The following is a 26,975-nucleotide window of genomic DNA, read 5'->3' on the forward strand; positions in this document are numbered from 1 at the left end:
ATTCAAGTCGTTTTGTTTCAAATTGTTTTGCTGAAACTGTTGAAGGTGCTTAATAAACACGTTAAGTGCATACATATTCCCTTCTTTCTTGGGTCTATTTGCTCATGCAAAATGAAATGCGATTAATATAGATTAAAAAGGAATGGTATTTAATTGTGATTAATCAAAAATAATTCACAGCAACCCTGCGATTAATCCGATTAAAAATTTTCATCCATTGACAGCACTAGTTTATATATAAGGACCTCCAAAATTAGTCTGAAAAGATGCACGATACAGCAGAAAACACAAATACTTGCAGCAGAGCAGAAAGTCATAGCATTAACCCAAATGATCATTTCATGTAGCATTATCTCAGGATAGTAAAATATTTCAAACAATTACTGTACTTCTACTACTTCAAGTTGCCTAATGAAGTGAGCAGCTTTCACTACATGGTGCCACTTGGGTCAGGACAACTGCAAGTGTGAAGATGTGCCTGAAAACGACGCAAAATTCTTTACTGAATTATTTGTAGTGATTTTCTTTTCTTCCAAACAAGCAGTGAACAGTGAGTGCAGTGTACCTTCCTGTTGCTGGGCTCTGATAACAAGCAGGGAAAGATCTATTTTCTGCTTTGCCTGGCAGAGCTGTGACAGCTGTGTAGGTGGACAGCATGAACAGAGACATGTGTATTTGGACTGAATCTGGGAGTGCGTGGATGCTGTTGTGCATGTTGAAGATGGTGTAAAAGACATCTTCTTTAAAAAACTGAGCATGTAAAATTAAGCTGCTAATATATGTTGCCAAATTGTTTTTCCATTCTGTACAAAGACAAATGTTGTGACAAGCACACTGCATTGCACCCCCACCCCCCGTGTTTCCATTGTACATCTAATGCTATACATCTCATCTTATATGGTATAGATGTGCAACACAGTGTAAACAGGGCATATATTTCTCTGAAGAAAAGAGGCATGTGGGATCTCGGGAAGCATTGCAGTTTGATATAAATAGACAGAGACAGCATTGTCGGGAGCCAACAGCAGTTGATCTTTGGGTCAGCAGGCAGTGAACTTCTCTCTTGTTGTCAAATTAAACTGCCCTGACATGTACAAAGACAACTGCTTCAAGAACACTATGGAGCTGTGAATAAACCAACATCACCAAAAAAATAAAAAATAAATATTTGTAATATATTCAACTAAAACAGCCTTCCCATACCCGAACTAGTGGGGCTAGGCTAGTTGTGCAGTAATAGCAGCCATAAACTGATTTTGAGGTTCAATATTATTAGCCTCATTGCATAATTACCTAAGTCAAACACTATATGGACAAAAGTATTGGGACATGTTGAATTCAGGTGTTTTTTGTTTTTTTTTCTAACAAGGGTCTGGGCTACAAAGCAATAATGACAAATGTCATAATACAGTTTTACATTGTGCTAAATATCATATTGATTATTAATAGTGATGTTTTTATCTCAAATCATCATGAACAGGACATCTAACTTTAATATTCTATTTTAATTATTTGATCTTTTATATTTTACTTTTTATTACATTATTTGCATGACACTCTGGTCCATCATACTTTATTAACTATGATCAGATCAATAAATACAACCAAATCAGGGCATTTCTTTCTAAATAGAAATGAAGACTGTGACAACTGTGAGAGACACCTTACATTTCATTTTGATTTTTATTTTCTAACCAAAAAATACAAAGACCCCTGACATTTTAAATATCTAAAAGAATAATGATATAATTTATGTAGGTATTGCAAGTTCTACTTTGAAATACTTTACTAATTGATGTTTTTAATCTTAATTCCAGGACCTTTCAGTTCCCCCATGTTTTATTGCTATAAAGTCAATAAATACAACCATAGCCAGGTATTTTGCTTTACAAATTCTAAATGACTGATCAGTGTGATCTTCTGGTATGGGTTGACATCTTAACTTCTCTTTAAAGAATGTATTAATGAAAGCTTTTTGTAAGCTGATAAACACTGGGGACCTTGTGCTGCTGGTTTAGAAATAGCAAAATGCCTTTAAAACAAGAAGTACATTAGGAAAGATATTTTTGAACGTGTCATTAAACCCAAAAATATAAAGCAAGATTAATGAAGGTAGAGATTAAAGAATGCTGCATGGAAAGAATACTGGAGTGACTTCCACAAACTCATAAATGGTTTTAATCTTCCTGACTGTCTTGACTGTGGACTGTTTCATTATTCAAAGACAAACAGCATCTGCCCACAGCGCTGTGACATCTGAGTGAGTTAAAGAGCTCCCGTTAACCTTCCAATGTCTCCACAAACCTTCTATCATAGTTGGCTGTCATGTTTAGAGAATGACGAGGTTCTGTAGTTTGTAGTAAAATGTGAATTTAAAAGATGAAGATGGCCACAGGGGACACCTCGTTCAAACATATTTCACATTTCACACAGTTATTCATCAGCAAGGGCAGCATTGCAGATACTTACAGAATGTAGGTTATCACACCAACACTCCTGGAAAGAATGGGGGACAAAGAAAGACCATTAGAACATTAGCACACAGCAGATGTTCTCTACAAAGAGCATGAGCAGTTCTTGTTCATTTCCTCACCACATGTCTGCCTCCAAGCCCAGTGGTTCATAGTTGACTACCTCAGGAGCTGGAGGGGAAGAGCACACAACAACTCATTATTACTGTTCACTTCAACAAGCTTTTTCTACTTGACATTTTATTGGATTTTCTCTTTTCATTTCCTTCTTCCTTGCAGCGCTTCATGAATTTTGTTGGCGCTTGTTGTCACTTTCAGCTGGCATCCCTGATTTTCTGTTACTTTGGAGGTGTTGTTTTTTAAGTCACTGTCTTTTTAATCACACCTGCTAGAACTGTGAACATGTCTTTTCTTCTTTTCCCTTCTTACATAATTTTAAAAGTGTGAAGAATGAAGTGAAGATTTTGCAGCTGCTGGGTATTTTTCCTGATTATTGTAGGTATCAGCCTTGGGTCTGATAACTGATTTGGACGTTGTGTACAAGTACTGGTAAAATTAAGTGAACATTTGATTTTCATTTTAAAATGCAAAACTACAATCAAACACAAGGTGTTTAGATGAATGCTGCCACTTCATTCAGGATGTCTGTTCTTCAAAATAAGGGTACATGCCTATATTATTCTGGATATTATACAATCAAAGAGTGTTACTTCCGATAAATATCCTCATTACCACTAGTTGCTCAGTGTTTTCTACAATATTTTTCTGTATTTCATTCACTTCTAAAGAAATAGCTAATCTCAATTTAAATTTATTGTAGTGAAGTTAGGAACAGTACAGTGTGTTCAGTGCAAATCTGGGTTCTAATTTAATAATAAAATTATTTTTTTTAAATAAAGTATTAAAAATGCAATTTTATTTGACAAATCACATTTCCTTAATTTTTATGGAAAGCGCTGGCACATACGGCACTGCAATTTCTTATATATTTGTAAACTAAGCAGGCCCATTCATTTGCAATGTATCTGATGCATTTGTGCAGATTTGGCCTTTGAATAAGAAGTGTTGTGTAGTTTCAATAATAACATTATGAAGAATGAGATAATATGTATGGCATCTCTATAAATCACTATAAAAATAGGACCAATGGCCCTGTGGCTTACCGGCCAAATTAAAAGCTTTGGGAAATGTATCCAGATGGCATTTATTACCCAGTTATGTGTATTTATTATATTACAGATATAGCCCATGTTTTGGTCACATTCCAATCGGATCTGTAAAAAATTCAAATTCCAACTTGATATCATTGATACTGATTTATTGTATCAAGCCACTTCCTATCTCTTATAATGGGAAAATTTGTCAGAGTGGCACCAAATCCAGAATCAAATCTAGACCAAAATAATTTCAATACCTTGTGTTGACATCATCATACAGAAGCTGTATACCAAGTTTGAAGTCAATGAGTACTGTAGTTTCGGAGAAAAAGACGATTGAAACTTTTTCCCCATAAGAGCCCATATTAAATTTTCCGTAAGTTCCCGGATCCAGAAGAAGATCCTGATCAGCATGTGGCCATTATGTTTTGGTCATCTCCCCATCAGGGCTGGACTGTAGAAATCTGCACTTGATATCATTTATATTTACTGAGTTATTGCATCGATCCACTTCCTATGTCTTATAATGGGGAAATGTTTCAAAGTGGCACCAAATCCAGAATCAGATCCGGATCCAAATAATTTAACTAACTTTTGTTTACATCATCATAAAGAAGCTGTATACCAAGTTTGAAGTCAATCGGAATTGTAGTTTCGGAGAAGAAGACGACTGAAATTTTTGTAACGGACGACAGCCGCCGCCAGCCGCCGCCAGACACCGCATGACGACAATAGCTTACGGCCTGTTGGCCGGTAAGCTAAAAACAAAGGAAATACAAATGAGAACATTTGTTCATAATCTTTTTGTACAAAATGTAAATCAAATAACAATTCACTTTTTAATAATTTGTTGAATTTAATGAAAATCAACAGATACCCAGACTGCACTTGATGGAATTCAGAGCAGCCTTTCAGCATCAACAGGCTCTTGGTTTTGGCCTGAATGGTGCTGGTGGCAGGCTGTAGCGTCGTGTATGGGAGGAGGATGGAGACGGGAAAGAGTCACTGGTGAGTGAGGTGCGTGCGTGTGTGCGTGCGTGTGTGTGTTGGCAAGAAGGAGCTGATAATTTCAAGTCTATTATGAGCTCTCTCTCACTTAGCCCTGATGGCAACATTGGCCCCTGCTCTCATGGCACATAACCTCTGGGACACAGCCAGTAAAACCAGGTGGTGCTCTATGTGTGTGGGCTACCCAGCATCCATTGCAATATTGGAGGAAAAATGGTAGTTGGTTTGTTCAAAGAAATGCCAAATTTGATACTGGATTAAAAATAAACCTAAAATGAAATGGAAATACTAACCTACAAATTCTGGAGTTCCAAAAATGTTTTTAAAATCGTTGCCAAAATCGATCTTGTGGGCCAAGCCAAAGTCAATGAGTTTAATGCGTGGGTGAGGCACTGAGCGGTTCAGCAGCATGATGTTCTCTGGCTGAAAAGGAACAGAAAAAGAGATGGTTAAAGAGGTGGCACAAAAAAAGAAAAAGACAAGGAGAAGAGATAGATGGAGGAATCATTTGGACACAGTTGTAAGGACGGACCATCTTGCACTCCAAACTCTCCTGTTACATTACTGCATCCACCTGAACATCATTTAACATAATTTCATTTAAAAACAGTTACAACTTTGACAATTCACGCAAAAAATCTGAAGATAAATACAAATGTGGATCATAGACTGTCCAAACAAGTGGATGTCCTCCACTGGTTTGTGATCTACCTCTCTGAGGCAGTGTCACAGGTCATTTGGTCATTACCATCTTGAGTTTTTTGAACCAAAAGTGACCATATTTGAACAAGGAGGTGTAGCTAGGATGTGGGGTGGTGAGGGGTAAAGCTCACCAAAATAAGATTAACGTTAAGCCACTGGTGAGGTAAACACAGATTTGCATACATGCAGTTGTGTTTGAACATCATGGAATCATGTATGGCCTGCTAATTATCAAGCCATTAAATTACCTGTTCTAGCTAAGTTGTTCCAAAATACTGATTAACTTTTTGTTATTACATCTTTACAGTTTCCAGTAAAGTAGACGTCAAGATACTAAACCATAGCATCCTCCAGTCACTGAACACAGCCAAACTTCTATTTAAGCATAATTTTAACTCTTCATAAACCTTAAAAGGCTCAATTATGCAAAAAAAGAAGCATTTTCTTAGTGTAACCTCTTTACCATATAATAGTCTCAATATATGCCAGGACAAAAAACTGATTTATGCAGCAAAAAGAGTTTCCAAAAGTGAGCAGTCAGCCGACCTATCAATTAAAGCCCACAGAGCATAAAATCCATTATTCTTATTATTATGAGAAAGAAATTCAGTCAAAGTCCAAAGCAGTATCTAGGGGGCATCAGTGGTGTTACACTCCAAGATATTTCCACACTGGCTTCAATTTCAAGCCACAGTTGTTCTTTGCTGTAAATATGTTTATTTCTGCTGCAAAATTGTACATTTTAACATGGATGAAAGTACTGACCCAAAGAGCTACAGGTTCTGGGAAACACAACATTGTTTTTTCAGCCCCATTCGTTGCCAGTGCAGGACACAAACTACGCAAAAACAAGACAAGCAGCAGTAGAGTGTGGCTCAAAACCAGGAAAAGGGTGGCAGGAAGGAGGCTCATCAGCCATGGAAATCCCATGCAAAACATGAGTGAAACCTCTTGAGGAAGTGGCATGAAGAAAAGGATGGCAAAGATGTGCTTTAAGCAAAGCACAACAACAGAAGCCGGACATTCCTGAGGGCACAATGCCTCTTTTAGAAGAAGCCGTCTTTTCTCCAAACCTTGTCCTTTCAGCTCAACTATGAGGATTTAATCTGTGAAGGAACAAGAACAGACTGGCTGTGGGCAGCAGTGACAACAGAAGGCACTGAGAAAATACAATCAAACTCCTGCTCATCTCATTGGTTTTGTTCTCTGCTCTGTAAACACTGACATACATATGCTTATGCTGGAAAGACGGAGAATGCAGTCCACAATACACTGCTCCAGGATGACAGAATCAACATCTTAAATCATGAGATATGTAGGAATCTCCATGCAGTCATATGGAAAAAATAGGACCAATGGCCCTGTAGCTTACCGGCCAAATGAAAAGCTCTGGGAAATGTATCCAGATGCCATTTATTATCACCCAGTTATGTGTATTTATTATATTACAGAAATAGCCCATGTTTTGGTCATATTTCAATCAGATCTGTAAAAAATTCAAATTCCAACTTGATATCATTGATACTGATTTATTGTAGCAATCCACTTCCTATCTCTTATAATGGGAAAATTTTTCAAAGTCGCATTAAATCCAGAATCAGATCCAGATCCAAATCATTTCAATACCTTGTGTTGACATCATCATACAGAAGCTGTATACCAAGTTTGAAGTCAATCAGAACTGTAGTTTCGGAGAAAAAGACGATTGAAACTTTTTCCCCATAAGAGCCCATGTTAAATTTTCCATAAGTTCCCGGATCCAGAAGAAGATCCTGATCAGCATGTGGCCATTGTGTTTTGGTCATCTCCCCATCAGGGCTGGACTGTAGAAATTTACACTGGATATCATTTATATTTACTGAGTTATTGCATCGATCCACTTCCTATCTCTTATAATGGGGACATTTTTCAAAGTGGCACCAAATCCAGAATTAGATCCGGATCCAAATAATTTCACTAACTTTTCTTGACATCATCATAAAGAAGCTGTATACCAAGTTTGAAGTAAATCGGAGTTGTAGTTTCGGAGAAGAAGACGACTGAAATTTTTGTAACGGACAACAGACGATGACGACGACGGACGCCGCATGACAACAATAGCTTATGGCCTGTCGGCCGGTAAGCTAAAAATGCAATTTTCAAGCAAAATCAACAACCACAAACGTGTTCCAGGATACACTCCATGAAGTACCAAAGTGTCACTTTGTGCAAATTGTGACTTTTAAGTATTAACTTAAAACCACTTGGTCCCTCCTGCTCCGTTACAAAGTGCATAGAAGACGAAAGATACCAGACAATAAGATTCTGCCCTGCCCAATGTATAGACTTTTTAATATAATGAAGGCACTGACTGGCAGTGTTACTGTCTGTGGAGAATCGATTTGACTTTGAAAATGGGAATCATTTTCCCTACAAGAGTCCTTTTCAGTTTGGTTCCTTTAAACATGGAGCTGGGCAGTGTGGCGTGGTTTGATCTCTTTTTTAGTATTATAGGCAGTTTATTTATTATTTATCATTCTGGCTACATGAACGCAACATAAATATCTGTAATATCAAATCAAATATGTCCATCTAGATCTTGTAGTGACGTTGCAGATTATAACCAACGAAATACCTTCTTATCTCCTTCTATAATGGCTGCAAAAATTGCATATGGCCCTTATTAGGGTCAGTGCATGTTTTGTCTGCTTTGGACTTCTATGTTAATGGGATATCTCATCCACACTTTGATAGTAGGCAACAGTATTGCACCTTAACACTGGATGCAATTGTCTTTAAAGGGAGAACAGAGAAAGGGGAAGTCCGGCCATGAGCTACTGTAAAAATTTGGTAGTGCAACGTGACTCTGGAAGCAACCTGTTCCCTGGTACTGCTTGTCTATAGTCAATGTATTGCAAAGTTCAGCAACAAAAATCTGTAAAAGAAAATGTGCATGTGTGTGTATGTATGACCATGAAATTCTGTGCAACCTCCAGCTTGTAACAACACTCTGATGGATATCTTCACACTATCTTCTAACAAGAAATATAGTAACTCTACTGTTGTGATACGGAGGTTTTCAAAGGCTTACAACACTGATCATTTATTCTATAAAACGAATAATGCTTTCTGACTAAAGCTGATAAAATTTGCCATTACAGTAACAATGTCATATACAGTACAGTGCAAAAGTCTTACGCAGTGTTAAGCTTTGTTGTTTCTGCCTTTATGTCATGAACAAGAAACATGCAGGAAATATGTGCACAATATTAAAACACAAACCAAATCAGAACTCAACAGCTTCTGCAGGTTAAGTCAGTATTCAGTGTAACCTCCTTTTGGATTCATTAAATGTTCAACTCTCCTGGGTCAACTGTCTGGATGTAGATTACACAGCCTCAGAATGTCCCAGAGGCTTCATGATTTTTAATCCTTTTCGCTGTCCACATGATTCCATATAGCTTCGATAATATTCATATATTTTTTACTCCATGATTTTGTCTAGTTGATAAAGTGTTCATTTCAGGTTTTAGACTTACAATATGTTTTGTGTTGTAGATAGTAATAAATATAGTAAATAGAGGCGAATATAACCTGATAACATTTGTCCCACATTAATTAACTGTAGCTGATATCCACAGTGGAGACTACAGTGGTTTGTAAAAGCTCTGCCATTGATCAGCAGAGACTAACAAGACACAAAGGTTATTTTCACTGTAAGCATAGACGCCCAGTGTCCCCGACTCTGCCTTATGATTTCTCACAAGTCTTTTGTTTGTATTGAAGATGCAATGTGAGCAGCTGTAAGTGGACAACTGATCAATGATATTGACTGAGATTTGAGTAAACAACTCTCACAACAACAGTTCAAAAATAGACCAAACACAAAAATACTGTTCAGGAGCCTGTGCTGACCTTTAGTTTTTTTCTCCCCCAGGACTTTGAACTACGCAAACTGAATGATAAAAAGAATCAAATTAAGCCAAACAGATTAGTCATGGATATAGCCTCAGAGGAAATACTAAATAAAATGTATGCAGTAGTAGAAATGAAGAGACACTGATATAAAAGGAGAGTTAAAAAGGCCAGCTGATTAAAACAAATGAACCTTACCACCATTTACATTTCACTGGTATTTAGGTGAGCAGTTCTGTAGGTCAAGACATTCCACAGGTGCTGACAACAGGAAACAAATTAGTGTGACCTTTGGAACTAATGTGTGTTTGTGTTCTTTATTCTGTGTAAAAAAATTTCAATTGTGTTGCTCACATGACTTTCACTTTTCCTTTTTTTTTGTGCCTTTTCTGGTCCTGATTTAACAAGATCGCAAATAATGGGCGCAAATTTGCTTGCTTGCGCTAAAAAATGCGAATGTTATTGATTTGCGTGTCTTGGGTGATCAACTAGATTGCCTGCGGAGATGACAACAGGCGCAAAGTCTTGGAGACCGCCCTATTTGAATGGGGATTTTACGTATGCTACTGGTTGTTGTCATGGAGACAGTACATTGGAAAAACTGTTCTGGGATACAGCACCACTAATGGGAACGGTGACTGGAATGATCCAGACGCAAGGAAACGTAATGTTGGAGGAGTTCAGTCTTAGAAGGTATTGCATGATTCCTCCTTGTGACTGGACCCAAATGATCCCCTAGTTCATCTACAATGGCATTGTGGGTAGGACACACGTCTCAATAATTTTTTCTTCCATCATTCCAAAAAATGTTGACGAGAGCAGAACAGATTGGTTCTTTGCATTGCCTTTGGTTGGACCTATGCCACCTCCTCGCCACAACAACTGCAGCCAGTTTTGCACGAAGCTGTGCCAGTTAAAATGTGCCTTTCAGATGTGCTAAATATAGACGTAAAATGAGCCACCGCTACCAGTCTCAGGTTTGGTCAATCATGTTCTGAGCGCTAAATAAACAGTTGCCAATATTGCATATTCATCGAGGCAAACATGCTAAATGGGTTGCACAAGCTATTTTGCCCATTTGAGAGACACAACCCTCGGTGCATCCTGTCAGTAGATGAGCTTCAGTGGGTTTTTGCGAGTGCAGTCAAGTTTGCATATGTTTTTACATGTGCCAACCTTTAGTAAATCAGGCCCTAAGTGTTTTTATGAAAATGACACAATCTTCAGAAGAAAGGTCCAAAAAATTTCACTCTCTCATTGTCCATGGACTTTGTCAAGAACAATGGCAAAAGTATCTCCTATAAGCATTTGCTGAACTACATGACATCAAGGACTCACAACAGACATGCACAATTAGCAACAATGGCAGTACATAGTTGTATTTAGGATACAAAAAGTGCATGTTGCTATTTTGTACAAACAACAAAGTGGTTCAATGAATGTTCAAACAGATTTCAGTCACTGCAGAATTGGAGGTTTACATGGTGATTTATCTCCCACCAGTCCACAGTCATTTCAGGGAATCATTAGAGATTGGGTCATTTTGTTGCCCCTCTCCTTCCTTTTCTAATTTCGCAGTCCAAAGTCCAAAGAGGATTTAATAACAGAGATCTGTGCACACTAAATAATCTTATAGAGCTGACTACATGTGTCTCTTTCTTCCCCAACATAACATATGTTAAATCATAACTTGAGCAGCAACATGTTGGCAGCAATTTGGTGGATGGGCTCACTTCTAATTTTGCCGGGAAAGTGGACTGAAGACTATAGATCTGTAATGTGCCGGGGATGGGTACCAAAACCTGGTACTAAACAAGGCCTGGGGCTAAATAATTAAGGTATCAACAAGCTCCAACATTATTAGCTTTCCTAAAGTTACTGGTGACAGAAAAATATGTCTCCTATGTGTTACAGAAACACAAAAGTTATCTTGCAATTTTTTTTCACTGGCTCTGTTTCTAAGACATTCCTCTGAGCAGGAGGATTTACAGATCTGGAGACACTGTCAAGACAAAAAGGCCTGTATTCACTTTCATACTTAAAAATCAGTGGAAGACTATTTTCTTTTGCAGGATGTAATTATTTACTGCATTATTATTTATATAATTATTCCATTATAATTATTAGTACATATTTGGTTCTAACCCAAGCTGCTGTACTTGTAACTAATAAAGAATATTAATTATATGATTAATCTGGGCCTAAACTACAAATGAGAAAATAAAGCAAATAATTCTGCTCACAATTTAAACTTCAACCTAAAAAATTAACTGATAACAATACCATTAAAATACCAGATCAATAAGCAATATTGATTAGTGTAGTAGTAACAATAAAATCTTAATGACACCTACCCCTGTATGCCAAACATTTTATTAATCTAGTACTCCTTACCTTTTTTTTGTTTAACCAAAGGCTAGATCAACAAAATGTGTGAATGGCTTTTGTGATCTCAAAACTGGTGCAAATGAGATAAAAATCTAACACATGATTTACAAAGCACCCACTACAGATGGAATGCCCTTCAAACTGTTCTGCCAAGTAGAAAATGTCAAGGTTGCGCTTCTGTCATATGCATGGATGTATGTGAGGGAACAGTAATACATTTTGCGCAAAAATATGAAAATTTAGAAAATATAGGTCTATGAGTCAACTTTCCTCCCATTTGAAATTATGCGCATGCGCCAACTGGCAAGTAGCCTGTTTCAGTCACTCATTCCTTTTGATTTGCTTCGTAGAGACGTGGATGCACCAGGATATTACTGATGACAACGCATCTATCAAGGGCTTCTACACTGTTTGGGCAAAAAGAGACTGCACCAGGAGTGGTAAGCAGAAAGGAGGGGGCTTGTCGTTCTCGTGAATAACAGGTGGTGTGACCCCACCCACATTGCCATCAAAGTGCAGAATTGCAGTCTGGACATTGAACTGTGCACTTTTGGACTTGACCAGGGTATTTTCCCGTGTCATCTTAGTGTCCGTTTATGTTCCTCCTTCTGCTAACCCCACACTTTAATGGGCTCACTGAGAGTATTACGGACCATATCACCTTCTGCACAGACTCCATAGTCCCAGCTCAAACTGTCTGCTGCTACCCAAACAACAAGCTCTGGGTGACAAAAGACATCAAAGTCCTCCTCAACAACATGAATAGGGCCTTCAGGGTGGGCAATAAGAGGAGGTGCGAATGACCCAGGGATTACTGAGAGTGAGGCTGGTATCTGGCAAGACGGAGATTTTTCTCTGCATTTGTGCCCATTGTTGACATGACAATGATGGGTCCGTGCAGTAAAAATGAGCGTTTCTAAAAACTCCAGCTAAAGTGGAGATTTCAGCAAACCTCCATTTTGCGTGTTTGCATGTAAACAGAGGGAAACTCAGATCTCGAACAGATGTCACAGTTTTCGAAGGAAACATTATTCTACCACTTCAAATGTGATGATACAGAATAGAGGAAGAGGATGGAGCTGATAAGTGAAATTTCAAGTAATAAATGAGGAAATAAAAAAGTTTGGTGCTAGCGAATGTTAGCATCTTAGCTAATAAGCGCCTACTCCATCTGCTTAACAGGAACTTTATGTATTTACTTAATATAAAATAAGGCTTTTATGAGATGTGAGATGTTTCCACATTGTCATACTTCAAATTTTGTTTATCAGTCCTTTATCTGTTCTGCATCTTATCTGTTGCATGTTTCGATTTGTTTGGACCTGGAACCAGGAAAACGTGATGTTACATCATCACTTACCATCCCCATGGGTTCATAACAGAAGTAACATTTTGTTGCAATTCTTTTCAGGATTCTGATTAGTTAATGGTACTCGATCGTCTCATCACACTGCCATTGACATCCTTGGCATGCTCTTGACCTGGTAGATTTAGGGGGCCGTGTAAATGATGATTTTTCTGAAAATGGTCATGTGTGCGCAAGTTTTTTTTTTTTTTTTTTTTAAATGGAGAGGGGGAAATATCAATTTTCTAAAATACACAGCAACGTGTACATATAGCCTAAAGATCAGAGAGGCAGAGGACAATTACAGGAGAAAGCTGGAGTAGAAACTCCAGCAGAACAACATGAGAGAGGTCTGGAGTGGCATGAAGACCATCACTAGGTTCAGACCATCCAACAGCAGAGAAGGTGGTGGATGTGAGGACTGGGCCAACAAGTTTAATTTGTACTTTAACAGATTTGACAAGGTGGCAACTTGTCACAACCCACAACCCTCTTCCTCCTACTGATGCGGCAGTGGGTAGTCCGCAACCCCCAGCCACAAAATTCCCTCTCCCTTGCCTCACAAGACACTTTTACACAGCACTTCTGTTCCGGGAATATTCTGCCTTTATTCCAGAACGACATCTGTGTAAATGAAACAGTGGGATCATTTGATTATCATGGCTTTGTAATGCTTCTGGGGGTAGTAACAGAGCTGTGGAATCATGATTCTGGAACACTATGTAAAAGGAACACCTCTTGTTCCACAACCAAGATGTGGCGTTTTGACGATGGTGCCTGAGAAACAACGGGCACATATGGAGGCACTGGCATGGATTCTGCGGCAGCCAGCCCCAGTGTGCCAGGGATGCCATGGGTGCCGCGGCTTTGTGCCAGGGATGTGTGCATATATATATATGTGTGTGTGTGTGTGTGTGTGTGTGTGTGTGTATATGTATATATATATATATGTGTGTGTGTGTGTGTGTGTGTAATATTTTTTTCTTTTCTTTTTTTCTTGTATTAATAATTTCTTTCTTGCTACTTTTTATTATACTTGAATGGAGCAAATTAATTAATAAAGTATTCTGATTCTGAAAAAATAACAGAGCAAATATCAGAGAAGAACACACTGTGTTAGTACCTTAAGGTCAAAGTGAGCAATTTGTTTTGAGTGCAGGTAGAAGACTCCATCCAGGATTTGCTTGAGGAACTGAGTGGCCTCTTCCTCACTCAGAGACTCCTTTTCTGCAAGAAAGTCGAAGAGCTCACCGCCGGCCACACTGGATGAGACAAAGAAAGAGAAAAGGAGGGAGAATTCTAATGTGAGATGTCTGATCAGAGCCAACTATAAACCCCTGCTTAACAGAGCTGAGCTGATGTAATCTAATTGTCCTGCGGCGCTAAAGTCTGACCACTTTACACATCCAGAGTCCATTTGAACCAACACTGTTCTCAGTAAACTCCTTAAAGGGGTCATATTTTGCTAAACCCACTCACCCTGATTTTTTTCTAAAATGCACCAAATATTTACAACAAAGTAATTTAATTATGTGTGTAAGTGTTTGTCATCATTTAAACATAAATGAAATGCGTGTCAAATATTATTTTGTATTTTACGCACCTTTTTGGTGACACACACGCTCAGTTTCCTTGTGTCCCACAGTGCCGTGTTACCAACTTCCTCCAGATGTATAAGTCACAAAATTATTCGTTTTTTTCTCTTTAATAATTTGATAGACTAAACTTTATTTTATTACGTAATTGAATCTGGTGAAACTGTATTTCTTATTTACTATTTTCTTCATATTGTACATGTCCCAGAAGTAATTTTCCACCCTGTTCTAATGTGCTTAATTGGCTTAAAAAAAAACAATACAATTCCAAAAAACCACTTACAGGAAGTGAAATCATTTGTTTTTGGTGGGAATTCAACTATGGAAACTGAAGTAAGCTTCAACTGTCACTCTCACCTTACTTTTTTGATCTGAAATATGTTACACCTGTATGTCTCACCCTTAAAGTTCCACTCTGTTATGAGAAATTATGGGAAATGTTAATTCAATAGAATTTTTTAAAAGAACATGCTAGAGTTAGTTTTTAAAGGTGTGTTAGTCTAGTGAAGGTGGGCTAGCTAAATGTTGATCAGTTTCAGCGCTACAGCTGGATTAGCAAAAAAATTTCCACCCTCTCGTGTTCCATCCTGTTATGTCTATGAACCTTACGTGGTGGAAATTGTAAAGAGAGAGAGATAATTATCATTATTATCATTAATGAATAATATTATTCACTTCATATATAAGAAGTTACTAAATAGGTCAAACTACACAATGTTCCTCTACTTTACAGAATGATTCCAACTAAAATACAATTGGGCAACGTTGAGCTACAGCTTTAAAACATGTTCAAGTCTATTGGATTCAGGCTTTTCAGACTGAGGCTGTACGGAACAAAAGTCAGACCAGTATGTTGTTTAGTACCACATATAAATATGATACTAATAGTAGAATTAAATGACTGTGATTATCTATGGTTAGTGTGGCTTACACTGATCTGATAAAACAGATCCCAGTCATTTATGAAGGACAAAAAGCCGATTTTAGACACTTGTACTTATTTTCTTAATGGCAAAGTGCAAATATTGACGTGACAAATAAGCATTACCAATTCCATAGAGGGAGAGGGTGATGAAGGGAGAAAGGAAAAACAAGTGCAAAGCAGTTTGACTAAGTAAGTAGTTGGTATTAGTGAAACAGTAGTGACTGTGGATGTTAAATAACCCTGTGTGGTTTTGGACTGTACTTTCCATGTATATGTGTGTATGTGTGTAAATACAAGCATGTTCCTATAGAACATTCATCCATGCTGCCATCCTTATCATTACAGATAATAACAATAACAATAATGATGACAATACAACATTAGTAATAGTTATTATTATTACCACGACCATAACCATCACCACTGTAGTGATAATAACAATGAAAGTGAAGAAAAATAGTAGTCAATTTTTACAATATGATAGCAGGAGTAGTTGAAGGAGGAAGAACTAACAGAATAATTCTAAAATCACATGAACATAACCCAATGCTGTCAAGACTCTAGACTGTGCAAAACCTAACGACTGCTGATTTTCAGCATTTCAGCATCGTAACTGACACGATATATGTTTTTTGTTACTGATTTTTTTCTTTCTTGTTTCTGATGTGTGTATGTCACATTTTTTAAAGAACAAATATAGAACAAGTAAAGATGAATGGTAGAAGTTAAGAAAATTACTCAGATTTTAAAATTGGAAACACTGATTTTCCACCCTGTTATAGCCTGTTCCACCCTGTTATGTTCCATTCCACCCTGTTAGGAAACAAGCTTTTATTAAATAATTTTACAGAATCACTAAGTTTTGCAAAAAATTTTCTGCCACGTTAGGAAGTCAGGAACATTGAATGTACATATGATTTTAAAACTGCCAGTATTTCCCATGCTGTCATTAAAAATGGGTAAAAAAAAGTTTTTTGTTTTTTTTTCAAAACAGACATGTACTGTTTGTAATTAAATGACCTGTTAAAGTTTCAAAAATAAAATATATTCTGTTAGCAAAAGGGACATACTCTTTCTAAGAAAAAGTCATTACTGATCAATATTTATATGTTTAACTATTTGTGGTCTGTATGTCAATGTCCCTAACAGGGTGGAACACATTCAGAGAATGTTGAAGAAAACTACCTGTAATTATTAATTTATCCATCCTTGAGCTGGACCATTATGCTTTTCTTATAGTTAAACATGTCAGTGTTGAAACAAAATATTAAAAATATAAAACATAACTTTTTTTTTTCAAAAGTTATGAAGCCAAAATGTTGCTGCAAAAAGAGAATCACCCGTTTATTTGTTGTATTTGGACCCTAAATGTTCATAAAGTTTGAATTTGAACCCTCCAGGTGCTGCAAAGCTATCTTTATTTTCATTTTGGCAAAAATTGAGGGGATTTCTACAACCCATTTCAATTCCTTCTTAATTTGTTATGTTTTATAACTAGTTATGTCACAACATTTGCACATATAAGGTCAAGACTTCAGACAAACATTTCTCCGTACACCACAATTGTTTGTCAACAACAGCGGTTGTAGTCCATACTGAAACTATGTCCTAACTTCAAGCAGATTACCTAAAATGTTCAGTCGTTGGTTGTATTAATGAACATAAGTGGCTGAACGGGACAGAGCGCACAGTCAGCAGCTTGGAGGGGGTGGGGTGTGAAGTGGTTCTTTTGCATTTAAAGGGCCTGCGCTTAACACAACCTTTCTCGTGTCATTACTTTGAAATAGGTTGAATGGGCTGAAGATGAGCCTGTGGAGTTTAATTGATGAAGAATTCGGACCCAAGCATAGCATTTACAGTTTATGTAGACCACAGGAAAATGTTTTAAAATGCATAATTCCACTTAAAAAAAGCAAAACATCACTTCTTTAACCCATGTTAATATCATGAAAGCAGCAGAGTGGAGGACAGACAAAAAGTTTGAATCAGTCAATCCCATTTAATCAATGTCTCACTATTTTACAATATCGTGAATGAATTTTAAAAGTTTCTTGCTTTGATATTCCACTTGGATAGAGTTCATAGAACACCTGTGAATTTGTTTTGAATTTCAGTGGATTACTTGGCAACAAACACTCAAGGTCTGTACAAGTGTATGTTGAAGTAGGTTATAAAAACATGAATAATGTTAAATAAATGAGTACTGTTCAGAGAGTCCAAAATTTGTGAAGCTCTGCAGGGGAGTGGACAGAGCAGAGGATTTATCAACAGTATGATCCTGCGTATGTCAGCCTACAAAAAGGGGAAGTGAGACAGAGAAAGCAGAAGAGAGAAGAAGTCCACAGATAACTGTAATTACAGACATGCTGAGCTTGTCTGTGTTCACTCAGCCATCCACAAACAAAAACACCTCACAGAAAAAGGACTTTTGTTACAGCTAATTGCCTAATACTTAATGGTAACATTTTTATTTTAATTCTGAAAGAAAAACAAGTTTGCCACATTGTTCAACTGAAATTAGTCCCTCAGCAAAAACAAATCGTAGGTACATATTCACCAAACAAACACACAGATCACACACTCCTCCCTTCAGGATGGAAACAGCAGAGCAGCTGCAGAGCTGGGACCTCCACCCTCCTTCTACCAAACGCCCACACTGTATCCACGGTTATTTCATCATGTGCTTTAGCAGTTAGCAGGGTGTCAACCACTATGTGAACACAGGAACGACACTGTCTGCCCCAACATGTCACCTCTGCCTCGCTTCTTGTGTTACAGGTTTAGAAGCAAATAAATATAAAGTTGCAAATACTATGCTATAGTGTTTCCAGCCCTGAGCAGGTACAACAATAAGTTATTTTGAAAGCTAAAAATATGAACCTTCAAGCTGTGCTTCTTTGTCCACTACATCCTCTGCTCCTCAGGGACTTTGGAGAAATACAACAATCTGAGCAGCTCAACTCTGACCTCAACCCTTTCACTTTATATCGCTGTCATAAAAAATACTCCTGCCTACAGTGAAGTTTTATTAAAGTCCCAACAAAACCACTAGCGAGGTGCTATTTGCTTTTGTATTTTTACATTTTTTCCTGTAAAACCAGGAATGTTGGGAGGCAACATCCCCACTGAAAAGTCTGATCTGACTGCTCATCAGCACCAGCTGGACAATAAAACCTTTAATGGCTACTGAACACATCCTCCCAGCAAATGACTAGCTCTAAAATATTGTTATAAGCATCTATACATTTTTGTTAAAGTTGGGCCAGGTTGTGGCTTGGCTATACAATTTAATCATTTTTTCTGTGAACTTAAAACACAATTAAAAGCAGCTTTCTTTTCTTTACTTTGAAAATCTGATTACAGTGTATATGCAATTAGGGCTAGGTAACAAATGATAATAATAATCATCTTGATATCATGTAATATCACAATACTATTAGATCATCTATAATGGTAACAATGAGCTAAAAGCAAAGGATAATACAGGAGCAATAGTAACAAGTGGTGCCAGGGTGGTGGTGTTTTTGTCAGCCTGTTTTAATTGGAGTTTTAGTTTTAGTCTAGTCTTTGTGCCAAACTCTCATCTCAGTCTTTATTAGTATTAGTCATGTTCATAGTTCTTTCATCTAGTCAAGTTTTAGTCGACTAAAACTCTGAGTATTTCAGTCGTATTTTAGTCAGAATAATACTATTTTTGTCTAGTTTTAGTCAACGAAAACTGTCGACATTTAAGTCTTGTTTTAGTCAATGAAAACTGTATTTGTCTCTTTTTAGTCATGCAATTCTATTTAATCTGGTCAATTTAGTCTTGACAAAAACCAATATTTTCTTTTAGTTAAACCCATATTAGTTCAAACAAAGTTATTTTATCATTCTTATAGACTCAGAAATATATTATATGCTGTCAATTACCATATCTGTAGGAATATTCATGAGGGCCAATCTAGTGAGTTTTTGGTTGGTCACTGTACTGCGCAAACAGCCTACGTCTCAAGAAGCCTTAATGGGGGGGGGTTCGTGTGGTAAAGCCCGGCTCAGGCCGCTTATTTCTGTCCGAACCCAAACCGTGCCTGACACAGTTGCGTCTAAACCCAGCCTGACCCTCTGGGTCCCATCTGGCTCGGTTCAGGTTGCAGTACTCTACCGTGCGGACCTGGACTGGGAGCAGGTCTTTTGGACCCTGGACGTTTGGAGCATGAGACAGAAGGTGAACCATCCAGACTTCAGGTGAGAACCAGAGGAGGTGAACCGCCTGAGTGTGAAACGTCTGGTAATTTACGGACCTCACAATTTCATGGCACATCTGCAGTAATGCAACTAAAGAAACAAGATTATGACGTCAATTCATCTCATCTCAACAAAAATGAAGAGACATTTTATCACAGGTTTTGTTTTTTAAACTACATTTAGTCCCAGTCAACAATATTGCATTACACATCTAATTATAGTTATCGTCACATGACCACCATTTTCGTTATGTCTCGTCTCGTTTTCATCACGTGATAAAGGTTTGTTGATGGAGATATTTCATCACAATTTTCATGATGAAAGCAACACTAGTGCCAAGCACAACAAACCCCACCCCTCACATATATTTTGCCCATTATGAATAAATGGGAAGATTTTAAAAAATCATAAAAAATTTTAACTTTGTCCTACTTTTCCCAAAATGTAATGAGATCTATTCTGAGTCACTGGCAATCTAAAAACCCAATTTGATAGAAATTGAACCTGTAGTTTTGCTGCTAAAGTGTTAACAAACAAACAAACCGAACCAAAAACAACCCCCCTTGCCTCCCTTTTGGGGGGACGGGCTAATACCAAGGCAAAACAGTTTAGTGATATTTATTACAATAACTGCCAAATGGTTATCGTTATCTCATGGCAACATCTGGATTAAAATGGAAAATTGTAACAACAATAGAGTGATAAGTTGATAATAGTAATAATTACTATTAGCAGTGGTAGAAGTAGCATTGTTAGTATTATTTCTGACATTTTGTGGAGTTTTCACTGAATATTGTCAGTGTTCACCTTGGAATTCTGTAAAGTTGATAAGTACTTTACTATTATGGTGAAATTCATTCATCCATTCCCTTTTGTTTCAAGGTAAGATTGTACAACTGATATGTGTACATTCAAATGTTATAATGTAAAAAGGTACCGCAAATTCCTATGGTATTCATGACTTTGTAGGTTGTAGAGGCAAAAAAAAGAACAAGATAATAAATGTCTCAACTTTGTCTTCTTTTGTGGTGCCTGTCGTCAGCCGTTAAGCATTAATGTTAGCACACTCTGAGAGGAAAAAAGGTTGGAATTTGTTAGAATTAATTAAAAATGTTAGGCAACTTGTTTCAAGAAACATGGTTATTTAATGTAAAAAGATGTTGCAGTTAATTGCAAAGATAACCTACTAATAAATCCAAAGTAATTGTGTCAATAAATTTAAAGTAAGGTGTTGCTTTTATGCTAAGACTTAAGAATTACATTTTGTAATTAACAGTATTGGTTTGAATTTACACACATTTTGTTGTACATGTAATGATGGGAAGTCTGATTATTTTGGTTCATTCTTCTGTTGTGAATCAATCAAAAATTTTATAAAGGAATACTCTGTGGGCACTAGCCATGAACTTGAGGTGCCTAACTGCCAAGTGTATGTTTAACCCACTGCACCACTTGACGAACGAACGAACGATCAATCAATCGATCGATCGATAGACAGATAGACGGAAAAGAGAGATATTAAGGGTTCGACCTCTTGATACTTAGGCATGTCAAGTGGTGCAGTGGGTTAAACATACGCTTGGCAGTTCAGCACCACAAGTTCGCGACTAAGGCCCACAGGATGTTTTTTTTTAAGTTGGTGAATCAAATGAATCGATTCGAAATGTACGTGCTTTGGGAGTATGGGGTCCAGGGCCCTCTGCCAAGGCCAGTCCGGTCCCTGTATGACCGAAGCAGGAGCCTGGTTCGCATTGCCGGCAGTAAGTCAGACCTGTTCCAGGTACATGTTGGACTCTGGCAGGGCTGCCCTTTGTCACTGGTTCTGTGCATAATTTTTATCGACAGAATTTCTAGGTGCAGCCAGGGGCCGGAGGGGGTTCAGTTTGAGGACCACAGGATTTCATCTCTGCTTTTTGCAGATGATGTTGTCCTGTTGGCCTCATCGAACCTGGACCTTCAGTGTGCCCTGGGGCGGTTTGCAGCTGAATGTGAAGCGAGTGAGATGAGGATCAGCACCTCCAAACCTGAGGCCATGGTTCTCGACTGGAAAAAGGTAGTCTACCCTCTCCGGGTCGGTGGGGAGACCTTGTCCCATGTGGAGTAGTTTAAGTATCTTGTTCACGAGTGAGGGAAGGATGGAGCGTGAGGTTGACAGGCGGATTGGTGCAGCTGCTGCAGTGATGCAATCACTGTATCAGTCGGTTGTGGTAAAGAAGGAGCTGAGCCGAGAGGCAAAGCTCTTGATTTACTAGTCAATCTATGGTCATAAGCTTTGGGTCATGACTGACGGGACAAGATCCTGGATACAAGCGCCCCAAATGAGTTTCCTCCTTAGGGTGGCTGGGTGCACCGTTAGGGATAGGGTGAGGAGCTCAGTCACCAGGGAGGAGCTTGGAGTAGAGCCGCTGCTCCTCCACATCAAGAGGGGTCAGCTGAGGTGGCTTGGGCATCTGTTTTGGATGCCTCCTGGAGGCCTCCCTGGGGAGGCATTCCGGGCATGTCCCGCTGGGAGGAGACCTCGGGGAAGACATAGGACATGCTGGAAAGACTATGTCTATCGGCTGGCCTGGGAACGCCTCAGGGTCTGGGGAGAGGGAAGTCTGGGCATCCCTGCTTAGACTGTTACCCCTGTGACCCGGCCCCGGATGAGCGGAAGAAAATGGGTGGATGGATGGATGGATGGATGGATGGACAGACGATTCAGAATCGATTCACAACAGATGAACGAACATAAAAAATTGGGTTAGTTAAAAGACTTGGACTTCCCATCACTAAATTTAGAACAAAATGTGTGTAAATCCAAACCAACACTGTTGAATAGAAAATGTAATTCTTAAGTTGTAGCATTAAAGGAACACCTTGCTTTAAATTTATTGACACAATTACTTTGCTCTTTGGGGCAAGAAAAAATACTGTAACCTGTCCACTGTGCTAGATATGTTAACATTTTACAACAGCAAACAGGACACAAAGAGTTGTGCAAATGGTGTGAACTAGCTGCTTCAAAAAAAGGTGAGACTCATGCTACACATTTTTTCGTTCTCTGACACAGGAAGTTCAGAAAGGTGGGTCATGGGTCAACACTTTCAGCTTTCCTGTACAGCGACATTCCAGTGATGTGCTCTGATCTGTCAATGCCAAAAAGGACTTACTTTACTGGCTAGTAATATCTCACAGAGTTCCATTATGATAGACTTTTAGCTTGTGTGTGGACATGCTTGGAAAGCAGGGAAGCTGATAGTCTTAGCCCTGTCTGAATCTTGGATTTGGTTTGTTGTTGTTTGACTGAATTTCATTACTAGATAATAACAGATGTTTTAAGGGTTTTTTTTTGCCTACTTTCTGAGAAAAATTTCATTCTCTCCAATGATGTATATAGCATGTGCTCATCGAGCTTTCCTAGCACTAACATACCAATGTGTAATAGGCTTGGAAGTGTGTATTGTTCCATCAATAATGCTGCTTGAAATCAGACTGATAATACTTTTCTGTAATAAGCCGTGGACTTCTTATTTACACACGCACTCTGTAAGCTGTTCTTCTGCTTCTGTGTTTGTCATTTTACCCACATCATTCAACTGCATGTGATCACTGGTCAGGAATGTTGTCAGTCAGCTGCAGATATGGTTGGTGCTCTCATTAATACAGGTTGTAAGATGAGCTCGTAATTGAGACGTGTTCTACTTTTCTGCTCATTTGTTATGAATAAGCATGTCAGCAGGATACTTGTAATGTAAACATAAATGACCACAGTGTTTTTGTCAAGTTCTGTGTAAGCAGGAAAAACTGGTCAAACTGGTGTTGAGTAGGAAAAAAAGTGGCACATTGTATCTCCGGCATTGTGCTTTCAAAAGATACAGTTGGTTAATAAATCATTTTAATACTCCTGCTGTTATAAGATGCATTTCTGTTTTTAAAAATAAACAATGCATTTGTTCATTTATTTGCAGTTTTAGTTTTGATGGATATGCAAGCTTTGTGAGATTAAGCGCTGTGTAATTATACACATGCACCTTATGAAGAAGACGCTGAACATTGGAATATACATTAAAAAAAAATACATTTCTGTAGATATTTTAGGCTAAGTAAACAAAAACTGTAATCCTTTAACATTTGGCTTAAAACCAAAATGCAGTCTTAGGCTTTGCAAAAATCCATTATGATAAACAGGTTCTGCACACTAAATATGTGGTGTAGTCGAAAATATATATGACTCTATGTGACGAAACACATCGACAATGACCCTCAACCCCCACAGGGAAAGAGAATGGGATTTAAATTTTTGTTGCTCACTTCTCCAAACTCAATTGGAAAATGGAGCAAAAAAAGATTGTATACGGCTAATACATTCAACAAGTCCTGGCTTTTTATCCACAGCATAGTCAGATGGACAGACAGACTATTCCAATGCACTCATAGGAGTGAGCCCAATACACTATGGGGCTCAAGTAGAGCCCAGCGTATTTGGCAAATGGACTTTGTCGTCCATCCACTTCTCGCAGCTTCTCTTCTTTTGCTCCATTCCTGATCGCTCCTACAAGTGCATTGCAATAATCTGTCTCTCCAGCCAGAAACATCAAATCAGCTTGGACCTTGTCGAACATAAACCGAATACCCTCAAAAGAAATTCAGTGGAACTTCTTGAAATGACCGAATCTCATTTGAATACTTTTTCAGGAACTTTGGGGTGCAGCGGAAACCCAAAGCACGTAGTTTGCCAAGAATTCTTTTACCCAAGTAAATAAGTTCCTGATAAGGATGCAAATTAATTAATTCATTAATCGTTAGTTGGTTGCCCTTATCGATCGATTAACGATTAATTGATAAGTGGCAATCTTCCTGAGAACCTGAATTTCTTTTTCAATACGGTCTATAAGAATAAAAGCTAAATATTGATTATACACTTCATGACAAAAGCATGTCATATTCCGTAATGACTGATTTATTGAACCATTGGATACAGTCAGTGTTTCCTGTGGAATTCATCTGTTGATGTGGCGGTGTGTAATGGGGGGTGCACGTGCGTGTGTTTCACCGGTGGGTGGTTGGGTGCACGCACGTGCATTTTTTCAGCGCATGTGCGCAGTACGGCCAAGGGATGCGTGCATGTTGGTTGGTAACCGCGCACGTGCGTGCATCACTTTCTGTCCTACTTCTAATACTGTGGGGGTACAGTGCAGTCCATGCCCCCGCAAAAGTGAAACTTTTCGCTCACTTATCTTTTCCCCACCTCCTGAAGCTTCGCAAATGCATTACATACCTGTGGCCCAAATCAGGAGCCTGGAGAATGTTTTCAACTTCTGTCTCACTGACCGTGGACTAGACTAACCTCCAGGGAAAACGCTATGATCCGATACCGACCCCGCATTTGTGCGTGTATTTATTCAGAGGTGTACTGCTCTCACAAACAGACGGGCCGGTCTGTGTTTGGCTCCACCATGTCCATAAAGCAATTCTAACACATCAACGCCATGATCCGGTTCAATGACTGGCTATCCCTGCCACGGCGTCACAGCATGGACAAACTGCCAGCCTTTGGACAGGTGTGGACGGGCGGAAAAGGGCAATTAACCGACAATTAATAATTTAATCAAGCAAATTCTTATCAACAATTAATCGTTAGTCGATTAATTGTTTACATCCCTAGTTCCTGATAATAAAAGTTCTGGTAGAAAAGGGGCTATTGCCACTCACAGCTCCAGGATGAGGATGACCTCGGCCTTGTTTTCAAAGACTTCATGCAGTGTGATGATATTGGGGTGCTGGATCTCCTTTAAGATGTTCACTTCACGCTCAATGTCCTCCCTTGTCACTCCCCTTCGACTCGACTTGCTGCGCCGCTTCTTGATGAATTTGGCAGCATACTCCACGCCTGTACTCCTGTGCCGACATCTTCTGACCACAGCAAACTGACCGCTGTAAGACAGAGAAGAGGCACAAAGTGACTAAGATACACCTAAAAGTATTGAAAATTAAACAAAAGTGCAATGAGATTAAGATGAAAAGTCATGCTGTCCGGGGTCTTTGCTATATGAACTGTTAACAATTCAACATGTCAACTGAGAAACTATTAATAAGGAAAGAGACAGTAAAGAATATACACAGCCAAAATGAATAACAGACAATGAGTACATGTGTGTAAGAACACTGATCATCTCCTCCCACACTCAGCATGAAGTGCTCTAATCTCCACTGGATTAGTATAAATCAATACATTTCAGACAGCCCATATCTATGTCTATTGCGATGTCATAAACACAAGCAAAAGAGACAAACATAGTGGGTTGAATTCCACAGCATTACAAATGTTGATTAAAAACACTATTAATGAATAACTTGCTGAATAATGATGCTGTGGTGCCAGGAAACAAAAATAAATACAAAGCAAACACCAGACTACAATTAGATCAAGCTCAAGACCACATCTGTTCAACTTCTGGAGGAGTTTCTTCAGCATTAAAATACTGAAAATAAATATTTAGACTGGTAATTCATGTCTTTTTTAGTCCCAAGCTGGCCTCAAATGTACAAGAAGATGTACAAGCCCAGTGAGACTGTGTCCCTGAAACACTCATGATCACTGTGACAACAGTGTGGAAATTATACCCACTCCATAGCAGCTCACACTGATATCAGCAATACACTGATAAGACACAGCTCAGATCAACATAAACACAGCAGCACAGTTGTAATCTGATGCTCCACACGCTACTGTTTTAGAGGACAGTGTAGACTTTTACTGCTCAGATATTTCATTATGAACAAACTATGATATGTATACCTAAAGAGATAATCTATCTAAACTGTGCAATTTCCCTTTGATTCCATTTTCAGTGTCAATGCAGTGAACATACACAGTAAAGGCGTTGCAAAATCATTGTATTTGTCATGCATTCACAGTCAGCATCACAACACCTGACCAACGAGATGAGGCCCCTACAAACCGTCAGCTATCCACATTAGTTGATGTCAATTAGGTGGTGACTGCAAGATTAGCTGCTTAATTGTGTGGAAGAACAAAGCACAAAAATAACCTTTCAGTTAAACACAGCAGCACTTCTGCTCTTTAGAAGTATCTTGGATTCAGGAGAAATGACATTTAACAAACAAAAAGCATTTTGTAGAGCATGCCTACCTCTTAAGGTTTACAGTGATTATGTGTACATAAACAACATATTCTGCTTTCTGCCCTTATTCTGAAAAAGACAATATTTTGACCAATGAAAAATAATATTCAGGATTAACTGCTTCCATGCACCTTTG

General features: G+C 38.4%; 1 protein-coding gene across 3 annotated transcripts in view; it reads right to left on the reverse strand.

The window, feature by feature from the left end:
* Positions 1-26,975, reverse strand: part of dapk1 (death-associated protein kinase 1) — a 132,499-nt gene that overhangs the window by 59,952 nt on the left and 45,572 nt on the right. For all 3 annotated transcript variants that reach the window (XM_030143256.1, XM_030143254.1, XM_030143255.1), the window contains exons 3-7: positions 25,407-25,628; positions 14,089-14,227; positions 4,930-5,059; positions 2,594-2,642; positions 2,470-2,496 (exon numbers count right to left, since the gene is read on the reverse strand). In XM_030143256.1, the coding sequence (XP_029999116.1) occupies positions 2,470-2,496; positions 2,594-2,642; positions 4,930-5,059; positions 14,089-14,227; positions 25,407-25,628 (567 nt within the window). The remainder of the gene's footprint in view (positions 1-2,469; positions 2,497-2,593; positions 2,643-4,929; positions 5,060-14,088; positions 14,228-25,406; positions 25,629-26,975) is intronic.

This window comes from Sphaeramia orbicularis, chromosome 9 (assembly GCF_902148855.1).
Source record: "Sphaeramia orbicularis chromosome 9, fSphaOr1.1, whole genome shotgun sequence".
Classification (NCBI taxonomy): Eukaryota; Metazoa; Chordata; class Actinopteri; order Kurtiformes; family Apogonidae; genus Sphaeramia; species Sphaeramia orbicularis.